At 37.1% G+C, this 21,752-nt stretch overlaps 1 protein-coding gene across 2 annotated transcripts; it reads left to right on the forward strand.

The window, feature by feature from the left end:
- Window positions 1–56: 56 nt before the first annotated feature.
- Window positions 57–15,631, forward strand: LOC134791688 (N-acetylgalactosaminyltransferase 7). Of its 2 annotated transcripts, none has more exons than XM_063762793.1 (6): window positions 57–401; window positions 2,385–2,547; window positions 4,559–4,730; window positions 8,601–9,537; window positions 9,947–10,097; window positions 10,215–15,631. In XM_063762793.1, exons 1-6 carry the CDS (start codon window positions 206–208, stop codon window positions 10,363–10,365), a joined length of 1,770 nt encoding a protein of 589 aa, XP_063618863.1. In that variant the 5' UTR covers window positions 57–205; the 3' UTR covers window positions 10,366–15,631. The 2 variants fall into 2 exon arrangements, with proteins under 2 accessions (XP_063618863.1, XP_063618871.1); XM_063762801.1 differs by lacking the exon at window positions 57–401 and adding an exon at window positions 1,118–1,187.
- The last annotated feature ends 6,121 nt before the right edge of the window (window positions 15,632–21,752 follow it).

Consider the following 21,752-nt stretch of genomic DNA (forward strand, 5'->3'; position numbering starts at 1 on the left):
CAACGGTTAGTAGATTCCGACTTTGAACGCGCCCTAAAACGGTACTGGCAGTGGCAGTTGACGTTGTCAACAAACGTCAGTCGACGTCACGTCATTCGATTCGATTGCTTTTCGTTGAATCGTGTTGCTGTTATCCGGCTTAAAGTAATATAATTTCTATAAATTAACACAAATTTGTAATGAACTTATTTTAAATACTTACAAAATGCGAATAACAAATTTAAGACGCGGAAGGATCGCGCGAATGGGTGGTATATGTGCAATTTTACTGATGCTCATTTACGCTCTACACAAGTGGTCAAATGAAAACGTCGGCAAACAAGAGGATAGAGTAATAGTTTCGGACTCCCTTAGTAATTCTTTCAAATCGCACCATGATGTTTATCCGACCCTGAAAACCGGTAAGTGTATTTTTATGTTTTTGCTGAAGTTGAACTGGGTAAGTAGTTACAGTTATGTGGCCCAATGGGGTGAGACGCTACGTAAATGCCGGTTCTCGGTCGCATTGTTTTTATTGCCTGCACGACACCCGGCTTGCGAATATGACGATTTGCATTGAAGTGATACAAATGGAACTGTTTGCATGTAAATTGATTTTAATTTGATAAAGGTGAACTCAATTCATTATGAACTGAGCTTAGCTTATAAGATATATGGCAAGTGTATGTATTAATTATTACATAAATACATGTTTCAAATGCTAGAAAATATATGAAGTAATTACTAAGTAGTAGAATTATTATTGTCCTGCTACCATAAAAATGTTTTCATTCACAGTAGGTAGCATCAAGATGGTAAATCAATGAATGTGTATATAGAAACTAAACTAAATATTCACAGGAAGAAAGTGATACAAACAAAAATTATTAAACCTACCCACTCATATTCTTAAGTTGAACTATTTACCATATAGGTACATAAGGGTGTAGTAAGCCCTATGGTAGGTATAACAAATGCTGTCATGAGGTTAGCACTGAATGTATTTTAATTACTATAAAACTGTATTTCATGTTGTATTCAATACTTTAATTGTAATCAATTTGTTGATGGGTGGGATGATGATACTAAAATTTAGCGCACTTTAGTTAACATACCTTCTCCTTATTAGAGTGAGCTTTCAGATCGTTACAACATGTTTGCCCTGGATAATCCTAACTTATCAGATGGATCCATTAGACATTCCCCAGGTAATAATACCTTCCAATAGTTCCCCGTGTGATACCTTATATATCTTTTGCTTCATGTATAGTGATATGTAGCAATCATTATCATTATTATATTTATAAAATCCTTATTTTCCTTTAACCTAATCTTACACTTTCCTTCCATTTTCGATATGAACATAAATGAAATACAGACATATTTGTTGAGGAAACTATTTCTTGTGGGTTTTATTTAAGTACCCTTTAGTTGGAGCTTGTGTGTTTGATCTTTTTTTTTTTGTTTGATCTAGGTTAGTATAAGTATTAGTGATGCACCGGATATTCGGTTACTATCCGGTATCCGGTCTATCCGTTCCTTATATTAATATCCGGCCAGATACCGGATAGTAACTTTGCTTGATTTTGGAGTAAACAATTGTATTTAAGAAACAGTCACGGTCATAATCATACTCAATCATACTCGTTTATTATTTTAAAACAATTTAAACCTTCCACTCACTTGCACGCGCACTCATTTTAAACCTAGAAATGAGTCCGCGCAAACGTTTACTACGAAACAGGTCAAAACCTGCACAATGCGCACCTTAAAAACCGAAATGTAGGTATAGTTCTGCCGGCCAAATATTCGGCCGTTAGTCAGGCCTAACATACAGCCAAACAACTATCCGTTGCATCTCTAATAAGTATAGAGCGGATTTGTAGCTTTACCCTGCATTAATTATAAAGTTTGCTAACTTGCATAACTTTGTGTTAACATACTGAATGTTGAATGAAATTTAAATATTGGCTGTTCCGTGACATTAAGGATTTTTACAGTGATTACTGGTAATAGTGGCAAAAACATCATGTGAACTAAATATAATTAACAACCTCAATTTACAAACTTTTGGAATAATTCTTATCAATTTTTAAAATTGAGCTAATCAAAATCTAAGGAGATTTGAGTTCAATATTAAGTTTATAGAAGCATTTTAAAATTTATGGTGTAAGAGACAAGATTAATGTAGTTATTTTCTGTAATAAAAAAACCTAGGAAATAGCAAAAGAAAATTGTACAGGTGAGACAGGGCAAGTTGTAATTTTACTGGTATGTGTATGGACACATACAATCTACAATCATGGGACTGTATCCCCATCATGACTTTTCTTAGTGTCTTAGCTTAGTCAGGATAATTGATACTTGTGTATTATAACCACATCGGCTATACTAATTTGTTCCAGATGTGTTGGGTAACTTCGAGCCCAAAGCGCGGCGGCCAGTGGTTGGGCCCGGCGAGGAAGGCAAGCCCTACCACATGTCACAGGACCGTGCCAACGACGTAGCCGAATCGGAGAGCGAATATGGCATGAACATAGCCGCCTCCGACATGATCGCCATGAACAGGTAAGTGCTGTTCGGTATGTGTAGCAAAGCATTGGCAGGGCCGGGCGGGGACTGCAAGCCCTTCACGACATGTCGCACGACCGCGCCAACGACGTGGCCGAGACGGAGAGCGAGTGTGACATGTACACAGTACCGTCTTTACCATAAGGGCACACGGGGCACGTGCCCTGGGCCCCCATCCTCAGGGGGCCCCGAGATCAGACAGTAACAGTATATTTGATTACCCATAATAAATAGACGGTCATAGTAGAAAAATGTTAGTTCAATTTTGCTTTCTTTACTTTCCAAAAGGGCCCCAAATTATTATGTGCCCAAGGGCCCCAGCATAGTTTAAGACGGCCCTGCATATATGTACATAACCGTCCCCGCCATGAACTGCTGTTCTGTATATGATGGCTAAAGCAGGCCGGGTGCGGACGATAAGCGCAAGCCAAGCACATGTAGCAAAACCGCGCAGTATTCCCTGTGAGACATGAACACAACACACATGCATGAATGAACATGTAATTGAACTGGGGAGGTTCTTCAGAAACGTATCGGTTCGCACGATATCTATCATTCTAACTTCCATAGAAGTACTCAGCATTTATCTGTTTCATATAAATGTTGACAATGAAAAATGGGTTTGACAAAGTAATTACCTAATTACACAGATATTTGTTTGACGTAGTAGTCGACTGGTAAAAAACGCAATAAGGCATTAATGAAACCGAAAGGAGTTCTATTTCAACAGCAATGGAGTAAGTACACAAAGTTATTTATAGAAGTTTCCAACAGGTTTTATTTAGGTACTTATGCTATTCACCAAGACTGGTTTGCCAATGTTGTTGGAAATTTGCCTAAGCGTCTATAAATTTTCATATCTATTCTGTTGCAATCATAATATTTCGTATACCTAATCATGTTCAAGGTCCTTTAATTATTCCATAAACTATTTATTTATACTTATAAACAAACAACACATTTTATAAACAGAATTTTAATCTTTAAGCTATTTTACTTTGCAGAAAATATAATCAGTTGGGTAATTGTTTTGTAATAAGTATGTACCAAGTATAATCCGGTGAAAATCGCTATGGTTTGAATACCGTTTATGATTGTAAAATTTCACGGTTCCTTATCTGAAACAATGTTCAACGATAGCGTAGCGTAAGGTTTTTTGTGAAACTCTTAAATCTCTCTATTATTTGAACTAAAAGTAAACTACTTTGTCCGTGGGTACCTATATAGAATGCCCTAAATTAAAATACCTACCCTAAAAAGTATACCTACATATTTATTTATCCAAAAGAAATTATAATATCTGATCTGAATCTGACACCGTTTGGTTTGTCAATTAGCGTGTTTTTCACTTCTAGGTATCTACTTGATGTGGCGCCAGGTAGTCGCTACTTTACAGTTATCTACACGATAGGAGTTAGGTTTTGTTAATAGGTAACTACTCGTCAGCCAGTTCACATAGAACCACATTCAGGATAGTGACGTCGCAAGTGTAGGTAAATATTCACGTAGCCACCATGGTCTAATAAAACATGGTCTTCTATTCCCAGAGTGACACAGGCCTACGTCACAATAACATGGCCGCTATATATAGCGCTATCGCATATTATCATATAGCGCTGTCGCATGATGACGTAGGCTTGTGTCAGTTAGGTGACCTAGAAAAGACGGGAATAGAGTACCAGGCGGAGTATATTATTATACCATGGTAGCCACAATTGAGCTAAAATTTGGTTCGAATAAAGTATTGCCGACTTTATCATAGGTGAGAGCCAAAAGTCAACGTGTTTGCATTGTTTTAAAGAATACAAACCGATTGTTTACTAAATCCATTTGACGTGCGTCAAATGTTTAAATAACAATCAAGTAGATTGAAACATAATTTTGGAAGGTCCAGTTTTGGTCACTTTACTCTGTGGACGCGATTTGCTGCCTGTAGAAACCAGTAAACCCAAAGAAAATTAAATGACTACGTAGTAAACCTAGAATTAAATCAAGTATCTTCCCACAGGTCGATTCCCGACACGCGCATGGAAGAGTGCAAATACTGGCACTATCCAACAGAGCTGCCCTCTACGTCGGTGATCATTGTGTTCCACAACGAGGGCTTCTCCGTGCTGATGCGCACCGTGCACACCGTCATTGACCGCTCGCCGCCGAACATACTGCACGAGGTGGTGCTGGTGAGTACCGCACACTACAAGTACTGGCTCTGCCCGACGTAGCTTCTCTCCACGTCAATGACTATCATGTTCCACAATGAAGGCTTCTCCAACCCTATCGACTGCTCGCCGCCGCACATACTGCACGCGGTGGTGGTGCTGGGAAGTACTACAAGTTACTACTGGCACTGTCCGAAAAAGAGCCTTTGAATTTTTGCACTGGATTGAGTTTGTTCAAACTGATAACGCTCAGACCGTGTGCACGCACGAATGTCGCAACAGAATGCACGGCCCAATAATCGGCGTCCAACTTGTAGACTCGCTTATGGAGCCGCGCATTATCGCCACTAGGGAATGCAATCTCGCACCAAGATTGGCGATTCGAGATCTCGCACGAAAAATATGAATCGAGATAGGGTGTTTCGAGATCTCGACCGTCACACTTTCGAGATCGAGATTAATCTCGACGAGATCGAGATTTGACAAAGTAATTAAAAATGTGTTATTTTGAGCATAAATCTCTAAGAATTCCGTATATACTACTTATTTAGAGTACTTACCTACGTCATGTTTTATTTTGAAGATCAACAAATGAATCAACCTTTAATATAAAAAACTATGTACTGGTATTAAAAAAAATATATGTATGTAGCTCTAATTTGCATGTAATTATGAATAAGTGGTACATATTAATTATTTTTAATTTTACAAAATTATAAGCAGAGGCAGTTGATATTTTTGACAAGCACTCAGCAACTTACAAAAAAATGTAGGGTAAGCGAGCAAAAATCATAAATAAGTGTGACTGGGTACGTTAAGTTCGTCCGATTTTTCCGCACAGAGCGCGCCACAGTGCTTTTATCGTCAGCTAAAGCCGGCCGCATACAATAGCACTGCCTGAACAACATGAACCTAAGGTCAAAAAGATTACTCAAAACAAAGTAATTCACACGGATCAATCTTTCAATCTCGTTCGAGATCTCGAAAATATTAATCAAGATCTCGACCGAGATTGCTAAAATCGAGATTTCCTGTCAACGAGATTGAATCTCGAAAATTCGTGCGAGTACTCGCGAGATCTTGAAATTGCGAGATCGAGATTGCATTCCCTAATCGCCACGTACCGTACCAACTTTACCCAGGCCAATAACGCGGGGGCAACACCCCTCTCTTCTCTAACCTAAGTCAACCATATGCAAGACGGTTCTGGGTGGATTTCAAAATCCTGCGAAAACTTATGGTTCGGTCTTTATAAAAAAAACTAGTAGGTTGTGCGAGTTGCAACTTTTTTATATGTTTTTAAGAACTATTATCTTCATGTTCCTTCAATTACCATCTCCAATAACTTAATAGTTTTTTTTATATAAAATGTTTTATGTGTCTAAAATCATCACCGTCTACCGGAAAAATCTGAACCTTATTGTTTGCAGTGAAAATTATAGCATACCTATCGTACGATTGCGATTTTTCTTTTACTTATATCTTTTCCATGTTGTTGTTTAACACATGGGAAAATATGCAATAATTCCTTCACCGAGAAAGTACATTTAAAAATATTTAAAATTTTGTCACGAATATTCGTCAACACCGTCATGGTAATGTCAATGTGAGCTTATCTCCGTGTATGAACAACTAAATACCGATAAAGGTCCTTGCCCTATTTTTCACTTTAATATAGAATGCCAAAAATGATTTCACTATAAAGTCACATCATTGAATCGTGAGAAATATTACGAACAAATTTGTAAAACGTAGTTTGTCACAACAGAGCATCATCACCGTTATGCTTTGGTTTAAAAAAGTTACAAATGATATATTAGAAATAATTATTGAAATGAATGGCAAACTACATGAAGTTTATTGTGTAGCATAGACATTAACTACTATTATTCGTATTCTAGAAATAAAAACAAGAAACTCTCAAATCGTCAACACCATACCCATCATCACCGGGAAAAATGACGACCGGTGATGATTTCATGTGTATGGTGATGACGGTTCTCAGAAACTTTTCTAGTTATTTTGCTATAATTCATTATGAAATTAAGCTGTATGTTTGAAAAACGTTCTCTATGTCTTCTAACACTATATAATGTCTACCTTATAAATGTAGAATAAATGTAGAAGAAGATATGACTATTTTTTTCACACTAGAGGATGGTTAGTTTTAAATAACATTTTGACTGAAGTAGGCAAAATTTAGGTCACTTAGAACTTAGAACATACAAATATTTATTTTTTATTATCTAATAATGTAAATCGTGCAACTTAGAGTCTGTAATTGCATGTTAGTCGTGTTAAAACAAAGTATTTAAACAAGCAACATATATTAAGTTTCAAGCGACCATAGGCTACGGTACTGGCTCACTATCGTAATGGCCTTATGTTTTTTGATAATATTATATTAATTGATGTATATAATTACAGCAATTAATAATTATACCATTGGGTAGTCACCGGACCCAATACCTAACATTTTGTAACTTATGACATGCATTACAAGTAGGGGTCTTGCAACTTATAAAACACTGATTATATATTAATGTTTAGCTATTAAACAATATATATATGGATTTAAATCATTATAGCTATTATTAAAGTTAATTTATAAAACAACAAAAATACAAACTTATGCAATGAATCAAATTATCAAAAAAAAAAGTAATATATCATACAAATTAAGCTCACTGGTAAGCCAGCAATTTTATAATATGATATAAATACCAAGTTATGCAGTAGATAAAAGAAGATGCGGGTTTAAACTGATAATAAGAGTACAATATTGTTAATATGATTTAACATTGAAAAAACCCAAAAAAATAAATGAATACATAAATTGCCTATTTCGGAATATAAACTATTTAAAATTATAGAATAAAAATACTTGTTATATATTTATTTATATGAATAAAATGTATTTTTTATAATTTTCTAAAAATAATTTATGTAGCTAGTCTTATGTTCAAAAACATGTTATTTGTAATGTTTATTAAAGTTCTAAAGCCTTACAATTAAAAAAAGTTTTTGTTTTTTTAATACGTTTTTAATACATATATAAATTCGTTCCCAAATCGTCATTACCGTACATGCAGTGTCATTACCGTCTATAAAAGAGTCATTACCATACCATGATTGTCATCACCATCTTGCGTTTTTATTTTCCGAAAGCGATAACTTCAAATATAAGCCACAAATGATTGTATAAATACCATAAATATCCTCAATATACAGCCCCCTATTACTTTACCCAGCTAGAATCGTGTTAAATTAAACATTTAAAAAAAATATTTTTTTGTATGGTGAAATTTTTGGTGATGAAATCCACCCTTCTGCTTCAGAAAGTCTTGCTCGATCGATCGAATATATTTAGTATGTTGCTCACTTTTTTCGTATCGTAATAGTAATACACTTTTTTCGTATCGTAATAAGTAAATTCGCAATCAGATTTATTGGAGTGGCCAAGGTGTTCACAAAAATCTGAACGACTTTATTATCAACACGTTAAAGTGCATGTTCAGATATTTTTTGCACCTCGGCCGCTCCGATATATCTGATGGCACATGATAAATACAAAGTTTTCCGAGAAAATACGATCGGAGAGGATTATTCACTACACTTCATTTGTACAGCTAAATCTATGTCGAAATACTTTATAAAAATTAAAGTAACAAAGTAGGTATCTATTCTTCTACAAATCTACATCATTAATATTGTACGCAAGAGTAGTTTTTATCCCATTTACCTACCTTAATTAAAAAGTAAAATTTAAATTGGTTAAAAGATGTAAAAACTACTTATTCACAATTTCTACGAAACCATAGAGAAATATAGTAAGACGAAACATACATATATACTTAGGTATAAGTATTCACGTGTTTTATTTGTTTCTAGGTGGACGACTATTCCGATAAGGATAACCTGAAGTCCAATCTCGATAACTACATAAAACGATGGAAAGGCAAAGTGCGTTTAATTCGCAATGCGCAGAGGGAGGGGCTTATCAGAACCCGCTCCAGGGGCGCCCAGGAGGCGACAGGGGAAGTTATAGTGTTCCTTGATGCTCATTGCGAGGTCAACGTGAACTGGCTGCCGCCGCTGCTCGCGCCCATTTACCGAGACTACAAGACCATGACCGTTCCAGTTATAGATGGAGTCGACCACAAGACCTTCGAGTACAGGCCCGTGTACGCCCACGACACCAACTTCAGAGGCATCTTCGAGTGGGGAATGCTCTACAAAGAAAACGAAGTACCAGACAGAGAAGCCAACAAACACCCGCACAAATCCGAGCCTTACAAGAGCCCCACCCACGCGGGCGGTCTTTTTGCTATAAACAGGAAATATTTCCTGGAAATCGGAGCGTACGACCCCGGTTTATTAGTTTGGGGAGGCGAGAATTTCGAGCTCAGCTTTAAAATTTGGCAGTGCGGCGGCAGCATCGAGTGGGTGCCGTGTTCCAGAGTAGGTCACGTTTATAGAGCATTCATGCCCTACTCCTTTGGCAACTTGGCGAAGAATCGCAAGGGTTCACTGATAACTATAAACTACAAGAGAGTAATCGAAACGTGGTTCGACGAGGAGCACAAAGAATACTTCTACACTAGAGAGCCGATGGCGAGGTTCTTGGATATGGGGGATATAAGCGAGCAAGTGGCCTTGAAAGAGAAGCTCAAGTGCAAGGACTTCAAGTGGTTCATGGACAACGTGGCGTACGACGTGTACGACAAGTTCCCTAAGCTGCCGAAGAACGTGCGCTGGGGCATGGTGCGCAACAAGGCCGGCAACGTGTGCCTCGACACCATGGGCAAGGCGGCGCCCGCATATATTGGTAAGCTACGCTTAGGGCTCATTTAGACGAGGCGAGAACTCGCATACGAGTTTCATTACATTGCGGGTTTTGATCGGTCGGTTGAATTGGACGTGCACGTAACCAACAGTCCGCAATGTAACTAAAATCGTATGCAAGTTCGCGCGTCGTCTAAATCAGCCCAACCCCAGTATGGGAGGTATGGTTAAACATATTTATTAATCAGTTGAAAACTTGCTTATAACTTAAATGGGCAACACGTTTAAGCGAAAAAGAAAAAGTAAAGGCGATTCGCGCAGCGCCCGAGTAGAGGCTAAATGGAACTTATTTCAATAAATTAAAAATTAAGTGGTGTTCATCATCAAAGTGTGCGAGAGTTACTTTTCGTTACTACCACTTAAAAAAAGATGACGCAGAATTTTTTTTACAGGCACGTCAACATGTCACGGCGCCGGTAACAACCAGCTGTTCCGGCTCAACGCGGCCGGGCAGCTCGGCGTCGGCGAGCGCTGCGTCGAGGCCGACGCCGACAGCGTCAAACAGGCCATCTGCCGGCTCGGCACGGTCGACGGACCCTGGAGGTGAGCTCGTAGCGGGTGTCATTGTTGCATGATCAGACTAGCAACACGACAAAAATGTAGATTAAAGTAGAAATTCCTTACAACGGATCTTCTTATACAATATTTATATATTTTCAGGTATGACGAAGAGAACCACCAAATAATCCACCGGCTGCACGACTACTGCCTGACGCTGCAGCCGCACGCGCGCAACCTGGCGCTGGCGCCCTGCGACCCGCACAACACCTACCAGCAGTGGAGCATCACGAACAAGAAGCCCGGCTGGTGATACCCCACACTGTAGCTCTACTATACCTAAGTGTTCGAGGCTATGCTGACGCGTGCGACGGTGTGGAGCAGATATACCTGAAAAGTGGCCTAAAATGTGCGGCTAAACATATCTTACTCGTGAATTCTGTCAGTTTATGCGGGTGTGTCGAATTTTTCATGCTAGGAATACACCAGCGGTCGCTATGACTGACTTGGAACGTCTTCATTCCTTTCACCACCGACCCCCACAGTAGCATTTGGGTAATTTCGCTTCACATATATCTCCTCGGACCTCGTGGTAGTGTCCCACAGCCGGCAACCGCCTTAAATCATAAATGTCTCAATATTAAGTACAGAAAGCATATCTTGGTCTCGTTTAGCTCCCAAAAACGACTTATTACAACTGAAGGCAATAGTAATCGCAAACTTTTTATACAGCCTCCTTTTTAGGGTTCCGTACCCAAAGGATAAAAGCGGGACCCTATTACTAAGACTCGGCTGTCCGTCTGTCTGTCTGTCACCAGGCTGTATCTCATGAACCGTGATAGCCAGACAGTAGAAATTTTCACAGATGATGTATTTCTGTTGCCGCTATAACAACAAATACTAAAAACAGAATATAATAAATATTTAAGTGAAGCTCCCATACAACAAACGTAATTTTTTTGCCGTTTTTTGCGTAATGGTACGGAACCCTTCGTGCGCGAGTCCGACTCACACTTGGCCGGTTTTTTTCTTATGCTCGAGATGATAGGGTAGATCTTTAATATTTTTTGTTGCCTTTCGTGGAACTAAACGATTCTCCCTTCTGGCAATGGGCATGGCGTTTTGATTCGACAAGGCACTGTTAACGCAAACTGTATGGCCGTGAATGAATGCCACGTCAGTTATTTTAAAACCCCATCGACTGCAGTAATAAAATTCTGAGACATTGTCATGGCAGGTGTCCGCTAATCTCCTCCCATAACCCGATATCCAGTCCATCGAACATTCAAATCAATAGCCTATGACCTTAGTTCCCATCGCAGCACAAAAGTGCTGCACTGCAATAGTCTTTGCACCTGGCGGGAACCATCTCCGGATGTATCATATTGTGCGCTTGGGGATGGTATCCAGCACGTGTATCCCTTGCCTTTAGATTAAATTGTCTTAAAGGGCCTCTGCGCTGTTGGCTTCGGCCCCACGCATGCCTCCCAAAAGTCCGGGACCCCATGGTCCCGAGATGTGGAAAGGACAAAGAAATAATATAATAATAATTTAGCCTACATACGTCCCACTGCTGGGAACAGGCCTCCTCTCAAGCACGAAAGGGTTTGGGATAGTGACGACTGCAGTAACCGAATAAATTAGGTTACAGTGTGCTTAGATTTTTTTTTGTATATATATAATATGTATGTTTTTTTTGTTCTATACGGTCAGTAATGTCAGAATAAGACAAAAGTTATGAAATGTATGCATTTATTTATGTTTAAATTTAATTAGTCGTGTCACCTACACCTTTGTAAGAGTACATCTCTGAGCTACTATTTTCTATTATTTTACGGAGATATTGCTGCTATATCTCTTGCTATTCTTTTTTATCTTCTCCTAGCCAAGGAAAATATATGAAAACTTAGTTTTAACTCTACGGTGGAACACACGTCACTAACTTACGTACATACATTCCCGTAGTTGGGTAAAGACATAATTACCACCTTGTCCCCGCGGTAAATGAAGAACAGACATATATTAGTTATCTTAATTATCTATTAACATTTTAAGCAATTCCTAGCCGATGTATATTTTGCATAATGATTTCTCCAAGGTACACAATTATATTGTAATTATAATTATAATAATATTATAATTATATAATTGTGTACCTTGGAGAACACAGATAACTAATAACTAGTCGGAAGACGTGTCGGGGTAACGTGTAATACTGATTACCCAAAAACAATGTATGCTCATTGCTCAATTACTCAGCTCTAGGACTGAGTTGCCGGTCTTTGCGATCATATTGTAGGTATCTCGTGTACGAGTATGTAGCTCAGCCCAGAACTATAAGTTAGCTAACTACGCTCATGGTCGGTAGAGTAACTATGCAAGTTTTCAAAGGGACAGGTTCATTTACCCGTTCGATATAATGTTTAATATTTTTATTTAATTGAAGATGTAAATTATTTAAGTTAATATTTGTGAAGCAAACTTGTCATTGTTTGACGTAATTCCATTATACCATTTGAGAAATTAATTATTAAACTTAGTGATTAGTACCCAAAAAAAAAACAAGAAATAAAATGAACATCTTGCGATGTCAGTATTGTGTATTTTGTGTATCACTATTTTATTTCGTAGACGTTTTGACAACGTTACTGAATCGTTATATTTGTCTTTAAAACAAATAAAACATTTGATTTATTTTAGGTATGAATGGTTGAAATAGTAGGTACCACTCGTCCCTTACTTTTATGAAAGTATCGGTTATAATATAAAATGCTCATAACTCTCATAAGGTACTTAATAAATTTAAGAAATTCTATGGGTAATACACACACTATTATACAGCCAGTAGGGTGGTTCAAAAAACATTTTTTTTTATTTTCCTACGGGGCACCCCCTTATTTTGTTACACTTATTATGCTGATAAAATACACCAAGTTTCGTAATTTTATCTCAACTACAAGGGGGTGCTACAACACTTTGAAATTTTTCAAAGTTGTATGACATCCAAAAAAAAAAGTTTTTATTATTCAGAATTTTATTTAAGTATCTGGTTTCACACTATTTGCACATGTGATTTATAAGTTTTTAAGTAGAAAATAATTTTTATTTCTATTTTTTCAAATTTTTCAAAAGTATGATTTTTTGAATTTCGCCTAAAAAAGTCATAAAAACTAGAAATAATTTTTTTTTTTACTTAATAACTTTTAAATCACACTTTCAAATAATGTAAAAACCACTACTTACATAAAAATCTAAAAAAAAATAAAAATCTTACTTTTGAAAAATTATAAAAAATATAAATAAAAATGTTTTTCTACTTAAAAACTTATAAATCACATGTGCAAATAGTGTGAAACCAGATACTTAAATATAATTCTGAATAATAAATACTTTTTTTTTGGATATCATACAACTTTGAAAAAATTCAAAGTGTTGTAGCACCCCCTTGTAGTTGAGATAAGATTACAAAACTTGGCGTATTTTGTCAACATAACAAGTGTAACAAAATGAGGGGGTGCCGCTTCTTCTCACTAGAGTTTGAATTTTTCCCATACAAACGTGAACCACCCTAACAGCCAGGGATCATTAACAAGCTCCTATTCTGTAAAATGCTCGTAGCAATCGATTTATTGGCAAATTTAGCCTATAGGTCTAGTTTATACTTTAACTAGATTGTGTATTTAACAATTAATGCTTAGTTGTATTATTATATTAAAATTTCCCTTTATTTGACAATTGTCATGTAGTAAATAGTGTATAAGTTAATGACTACCTACTTGCCAGCATTGCTTCAATTAAAAATACCGACAGTTCAAAATATTTCATTCCAATCAGACGTAAAGAGTAATTTGCGTCTTATTTCTTTATTTTCCGTTATCTGCGTTAAGTATTTAGTTAAAATTCAACATGCATACTCGTATTTAAACTAGATTTGAATGTCTCTTTCTCATAGTTATATTGTTTCTTATTATATTGCATATAAATTTAAGTAAGAAATCAAATGCAATCATAATATAGCTTCTTTAAAAACGAACAATACGTATAAATGTAAATTCACGGCTCCATTATCGTTTTTTTTTTTTTAATTTCTCATTAAAGCTTTATTAGTCTTATTACAGGGCCGGTTACATCAAATTGGCTGTCAAAAATGTCTCCGTAATTCCCTAAAGAAATAAGATAAGTAAAGAAAATAAGTGCTATAAATAAAAAAACATCGTGGCTATGGATATAACTAGGTTAAATAAGTGAAAGAATTGTGGAAGTGGAGATTAAGTTGAATATTTTATAGATCAAACTCGGATAAAATATTCATCTTAATATCCTCTTCCCCACTTCTTGCACTTATTTAACTTAGTTCAGTTCGTTGATTGTGCGTGGTGCAGTGGACCCACCCTTATTAGGTACCTACTGCTGCGCCGGACACTTTCTACCAAACTCACCGCTTCGGTGCAAATGTAGTACAGACATTAGTCTACATGTTACATCAACTCGATGTAGGACATAAAGAAAATTACGTACTTATTATAAATGCTGACACTAAAATGTTTTTTTAGACTGATTATTTATACATACAGGGTGGAAAAATAAGTCGGGCCCTGGAGGGAAACTACCTTAAATCCTTAAGTTGGCTCATTTTACTTAAAGGAGACATTCCTTTATTTTTAAAAAGAAATAAAACTACATTCAAAGATTTTTCTTTTTTTCTTCAATTTTGCTTGTCTAAAAATATTCTTGAGTACTAAATATTCGATTTTATGGATAATTTGTACGACAGACGAGTGTAAGACCTAATGTTTCTTGGAGAAATGTTATCATTAACATTTAACTGTATCGACTGGTAGAAAAAAATAGCGAGTGTTTATTTTTTGGAAGTTTTACTCGGTTCGATTCCCGGTCGAGACAAGCTAATTTAAAAAAATCCTTAAGGATTTAAGGTAGTTTCCCTCCAGGGCCCGACATATCTTTCCACACTGTATACCTAGCCGTAATCTATTGTCTTCCTTACAAGTATCTATTGTCCTCTTAAATGTGTAAATTGTCGAGATGTTAAACCCATAACCAACCCGTTTTTTGTCAATGGGATATAATTATTACCTACGTTTTTTTGGAAACTGCGGTATTTAATACCTTGACCATACATATAACAAAAGCATTACTAAGCTTTACCTATAGGTAACCATTTATAATTTTAATAATAAGAAGCAAGGATGTTGGTATGTCGCACAACCTTCTAATTGGAAGCCGAACTGGTCCGCCGGAAACACGGATCGTGGCGACCGTCAATGGTCCCACACTGTATATTTCACACATTTATTGGCGAAAATCCTCGCCTCGGTAAAAACCCGTATAATTTAAATGTTGGCAACTACTCTAACTAAGCTGAATTGTCTGGTATCATAATATGTATACTTTTGTACAAATTCTTAAAAAGTTGTAGCACTGAACTATGTATAAATCTGTTCATTAATGATAATGATTACCACAAATGATTGGAGATAATCTCACTAAAGGTATTACTGTGATTCCGACATTTTTTATATATTTTCAAGGTCGATGTAAATAAATTAATATTTATTGTTTTAATGTCTTTAATCAATTATACCCTTAAATTATAATGACAAGTATAGTAACATGTGTTAGCCCATACAACCATTTCCAGTCGCCGTTACGACGCGGTGTAGACACATCTTGTGTCGACACCGTCTGTTTCGGTCACAATTCCAGTCGCAGAGTCGTCGCCGTGTCGACACAGTTACCAGAAATGGGGAAGGGTCGACACATGACACAAAGTGACATAAAGTGTGGTCGCCGTGTGCACACATTGTGACGAGTTTGCGACTACTTTATGCCAAAATCATTCGTTCATTTTGTTCCTGTCAAATGGAAACTGTCAGATGAAAAATAGTTAAATAAAAATAAGTGACATTAATACGCCATCTCTAAAACGGATTACAAGACGTAATTATATATTGTTTGCATTTATATTACAATAGGACTTAAATTATTATGGGGAATTAAACTGCTCGAGTGATTTGATAAACTAAGTGTAATATAATCAACGCGCCACCACATTGTTTTAGTTTAGCCGGAAATGAAATTGTTTACTTCTCAGTGCCTGTGTTCATAACTATATTATTTGAAGCATTTTTAGTACTTCGATGCGTATACGTATACTTAAATAACAGAAATAACGCTTTACATACTACGAAACTTGTTAATTATGATGTATAAATATGGTTTAAGGCTGAGAAATATTGCAGTCACAAAGTAGTCGCAATGTTTCGACTTTGTGTCGACTCTGTGTTGACACATGACACGCGCTGTCAAAAGTAATAACAAAGTTACTGGTATGTTACTGGATTTGCAAAATGGCTCCTTGTGTTGATTTGTTTTCAGATATTCTCAAAGTGTAAAAATGCCGTGGTCAGAGATGGGCATTAATCGATTAACTGTTTATTCGACTAAATTAATGGAATAAAAAAAGTTAATTCTCAAATTTTAATCGCGATTAGTTTAGTCGACCTAACATAGATTGAAATTGAATTAATCTGAATATTAATCGAATAAATTATCGATTAAATCTCGATTGAAAGTTGACAGGGGGCCATTTTTGTACGTAAAAATAATAGAAATGTCTTGCATGCAGATGGTAGCAAAACACTTTGTCATAAAAGTCGAGATGGGTGTCATTTTATAGGTTTTAGGGGGCGCAGATTTCGAAAATGATGACCATTTTGGATTCCAAGATGGCGGCCATGCACTATGTCATAAAAGTCGTCATGGATGTCGTTTTATAGGTTTTAGGGGGCCCCGATTTAGAAAATGATGACCATTTTGGATTCCAAGATGGCCGGCCATGCACTATGTCATAAAAGTCGTCATGGGTGTCGTTTTATAGGTTTTGGGGGGCGCAGATTTCGAAAATGATAACCATTTTCGATTTCAAAATGGCGGCAATGCACTATGTCATAAAAGTCGTCATGGATATCGTTTTATAGGTTTTAGGGGGCGCAGATTTTGAAAATGATGACTATTTTGGATTCCAAGATGGCGGCCATGCACTATGTCATAAAAGTCGTCATGGATGTCGTTTTATAGGTTTTATTTCGAAAATGATGACCATTTTGGAATCCAAAAGTCGTCATGGCTGTCGTTTTATAGGTTTTAGGGAGCGCAGATTTCGAAAATAATAACTATTTTGGAATCCAAGATGGCCGCCATGCACTATGTTAAAAGTCGTCATGGATGTCGTTTTATTGGTCATGGTCATCAATTTCGAAATCTGCACACCTGTTTCAAATAAGGTATCGGTAGATGCATCCTAGTAAGTCAACAACATCTATATCTACTATCGAAATGTACTTTTGATAGTACAGTGTTGGCCGAACGTTAATGCAATTGACCATTAAAAATTAACCATTGAAAAGGTTAATTGCCATTAACCATTAACCATTGAAGGGAAATTAATTATCAATTGCATTGATCATCAATTTGCATTAATATTAATTTATTTCGAACCACTAACAATTAAAAAGAATTAATGGTTATTGCTTTACAAACCATTAAAAATTAAATCAATTTTGAATGAAAATTAAAAATGTGATTGATAATTAACAATTAACAAGAATAAACATCGTAATTTTTGTCTCTGTATTTTTATGCAGGGTTTTCCCATATGTTCCCCGCGAAGACAAATGGGAATTCACCCATTATTGGTAATTATTGGTAATAATGGGTGCTTATTGGTGTATTCCCATTTGTCCCCGATTCGCGTGACCTACGCCATGCATGAAGCTGGGACAAATGGGAATGTTTTATGTGAATGAATATGAACGGCGGGGAACAAAAGGGATACACCCGATATTAGTGTTCCCATTTGTCTCCGCTCCAATGAGATGGGGAAAAATGGAAATATTTCTGTGCAGCTTCTTTTCCCATATGTTTCTATACACTCATTATAGGTGTATTCCTATTTGTCCCTGCCATATGTGAGTTGGAGACAAATGGGAAACGGGGACAAATGGGATTTATATGCAGAGCCTATTCCATCTGTTCCAGGTGGGAACAAATGAGAAAACATCGGAAAATGAAGTGTTCCCATTTGTCCCCACCTTATTGGTGTGGAGACAAATGGGAAACGGGGACAAATGGGATTTATATACAGAGCCTATTCCATCTGTTCCAGGTGGGAACAAATGGGAAAACATCAGAAAATGATGTGTTCCTATTTGTTCCCACCTTATTGGTGTGGAGACAAATGGGAAACGGGGTAAATGGGATTTATTTGCAGCGTCTATTCCATCTGTTCCAGGTGGGAAAAAATGGGAAAACATGGGAAAATGATGTGTTCACATTTGTCTCCACACCAATAAGGTGGGGATAAATGGGAATGTTTTATGTGAATGAATATGAACGGCGGGGAACAAAAGGGATACACCCGATATTAGTGTTCCCATTTGTCTCCGCTCCAATGAGATGGGGAAAAATGGAAATATTTCTGTGCAGCTACTTTTCCCATATGTTTTTATACACTCATTATAGGTGTATTCCTATTTGTCCCTGCCATATGTGAGTTGGAGACAAATGGGTAACGGGGACAAATGGGATTTATATGCAGAGCCTATTCCATCTGTTCCAGGTGGGAACAAATGAGAAAACATCGGAAAATGAAGTGTTCCCATTTGTCCCCAACGTATTGGTGTGGAGACAAATGGGAAACAGGGACAAATGGGATTTATATGCAGAGCCTATTCCATCTGTTCCAGGTGGGAACAAATGGGAAAACATCAGAAAATGATGTGTTCCTATTTGTTCCCACCTTATTGGTGTGGAGACAAATGGGAAACGGAGTAAATGGGATTTATATGAAGCGTCTATTCCATCTGTTCCAGGTGGGAAAAAATGGGAAAACATGGGAAAATGATGTGTTCACATTTGTCTCCACACCAATAAGGTGGGAACAAATGGACATACGTCAGAAAATTATGGGTTCCCATTTGTCCCCCCCTTATTGGTGTGGAGACAAATCCTAAACGGGAACAAATGGGATTAATATGAGGCGTCTATTCCATCTGTTCTAGGTGGGAACAAATGGGAAAACATCGGAAAATGATGTGTTCCCATTTGTCTCCACACCAATAAGGTGGGGACACACGAGAAATATTTATATGCAGTCTTTTCCTATATGTTCCCCGAGGGGACAAATGGGAATACACTCATTATTGGTTATAATGGGTGCATTGTTGGCGTATTCCCACTTATCCCCTATCCACGTGTCCTACGCGATACATGAGAGAAGGGACAAATGGGAACACATCATTTTCCCATTTTTTCCCACCTGGAACAGATGGAATAGACGCTGCATATAAATCCCATTTGTCCCCGTTTCCCATTTGTCTCCACACTAATAAGGTGGGGACAAATGGGAACACTTCATTTTGCGATGTTTTCTCATTTGTTCCCACCTGGAACAGATGGAATAGGCTCTGCATATAAATCCCATTTGTCCCCGTTTCCCATTTATCTCCAACTCACATATGGCAGGGACAAATAGGAATACACCTATAATGAGTGTATAGAAACATATGGGAAAAGAAGCTGCACATAAATATTTCCATTTTTCCCCATCTCATTGGAGCGGAGACAAATGGGAACACTAATATCGGGTGTATCCCTTTTTTTCCCCGCCGTTCATATTCATTCATATAAAACATTCCCATTTGTCCCAGCTTCATGCATGGCGTAGGTCACGCGAATCGGGAACAAATGGGAAAACATCGGAAAATGATGTATTCCCATTTGTCCCTTCTCATGTATGGCGTAGGACACATGCATAGGGGACAAGTGGGAATACACCAATAATGCACCCATTATAACCAATAATGGGTGTATTCCCATTTGTCCCCGCGGGGAACATGTAAGAAAAGACTGCATATAAATATTTCCCATTTGTCCCCACCTTATTGGTGTGGAGACAAATGGGAACACATCATTTTCCGATGTTTTCCCATTTGTTCCCACCTAGAACAGATGGAATAGACGCCTCATATTAATCCCATTTGTTCCCGTTTAGGATTTGTCTCCACACCAATAAGGGGGGGACAAATGGGAACACATAATTTTCTGACGTATGTCCATTTGTTCCCACCTGGAACAGATGGAATAGGCTCTGCATATAAATCCCATTTGTCCCCGTTTCCCATTTGTCTCCAACTCACATATGGCAGGGACAAATAGGAATACACCTATAATGAGTGTATAGAAACATGGGAAAAGACGCTGCATAGAAATATTTTCATTTTTCCCCATCTCATTAGAGCGGAGACAAATGGGAACACTAATATCGGGCGTATCCCTTTTGTTTCCCGCCGTTCATATTCATTCGTATAAAACATTCCCATTTGTCCCCACCTTATTGGTGTGGAGACAAATGTGAACACATCATTTTCCCATGTTTTCCCATTTTTTCCCACCTGGAACAGATGGAATAGACGCTGCATATAAATCCCATTTGTCCCCGTTTCCCATTTGTCTCCACACCAATAAGGTGGGGACAAATGGGAACACATCATTTTCTGATGTTTTCCCATTTGTTCCCACCTGGAACAGATGGAATAGGTTCTGCATATAAATCCCATTTGTCCCCGTTTCCCATTTGTCTCCAACTCACATATGGCAGCGACAAATAGGAATACACCTATAATGAGTGTATAGAAACATATAGTGTAGAGTCTCATGTTAAAATATGTATCACCATCTGATAATTCACTGAAGCTTGTATTAATGGTTATTTTTATTTATAATTTTAATAGTTCCAAGCAAAAGTAACATTAATTATTAGTTTATGAAATAAATTATTTAATTCCATTAAACGTTAATGCAGATTGACAATCAATGTAATTAAACGTCTCAAACTTCAATTCTAACTAATTTTAATTATATTGATGCGTAATGCAATTGATTAATTGCGGAATTAATGGTTAATGCAATTGATTAATTGTTAATTAGAATTAACCATTACGGCCAACACTGTGATAGTACTTATGTAGTAGTACGAAATGTAATCTGAAAGGAATCAAGTAATGTATATTCCTGTACCTAATGAAGAATCGACATTGATTTCTATTACTAGTAATTGTAGTTTTCGAAAAATTGATTCCTGATTCCTCATATGGAATTGTACTTAGTAATTCGGTATTGTTAGATTACAAAGTAATCTAGGAATCGGTAATCAGATTACAAAGTAATTTCAAGTAATCGTGGAATCAGGAATCAATTACGAAATGCCCATCTCAGACTAAGTACGTAGCACTGCATTCAATTGATCTGTTTGGCGAACCGCGAGTTCACAGTTCGGGGCGAACTACTATATGTATAGGTTTTAGGGTGTGCAGAATTCGAAAATGATGACCATTTTGGAAAGCAAGATGTCTACCGTACACTTTGTCAAAAAAGTCGTCATAGATCTCAATTTATAGGTATTAGGGAGTGGAGAATTCGAAAATTATGACCGTTTTAGAATCTAAGATGTCTACCGTGCACGTTGGTCATGGTCATCATTTTCGAATTCTACTCTTCCTAACACCTATAAATCAACGTCCATGACGGCTTATATGACAAAGTGCACGGCAGACATCTTGGAATCCAAAATGGTCATCATTTTCAAATTCTGCACTCCCTATAACCTATAAAACGATATCC

This window comes from Cydia splendana, chromosome 1 (genome assembly GCF_910591565.1).
Source record: "Cydia splendana chromosome 1, ilCydSple1.2, whole genome shotgun sequence".
In the NCBI taxonomy this organism is placed as follows: domain Eukaryota; kingdom Metazoa; phylum Arthropoda; class Insecta; order Lepidoptera; family Tortricidae; genus Cydia; species Cydia splendana.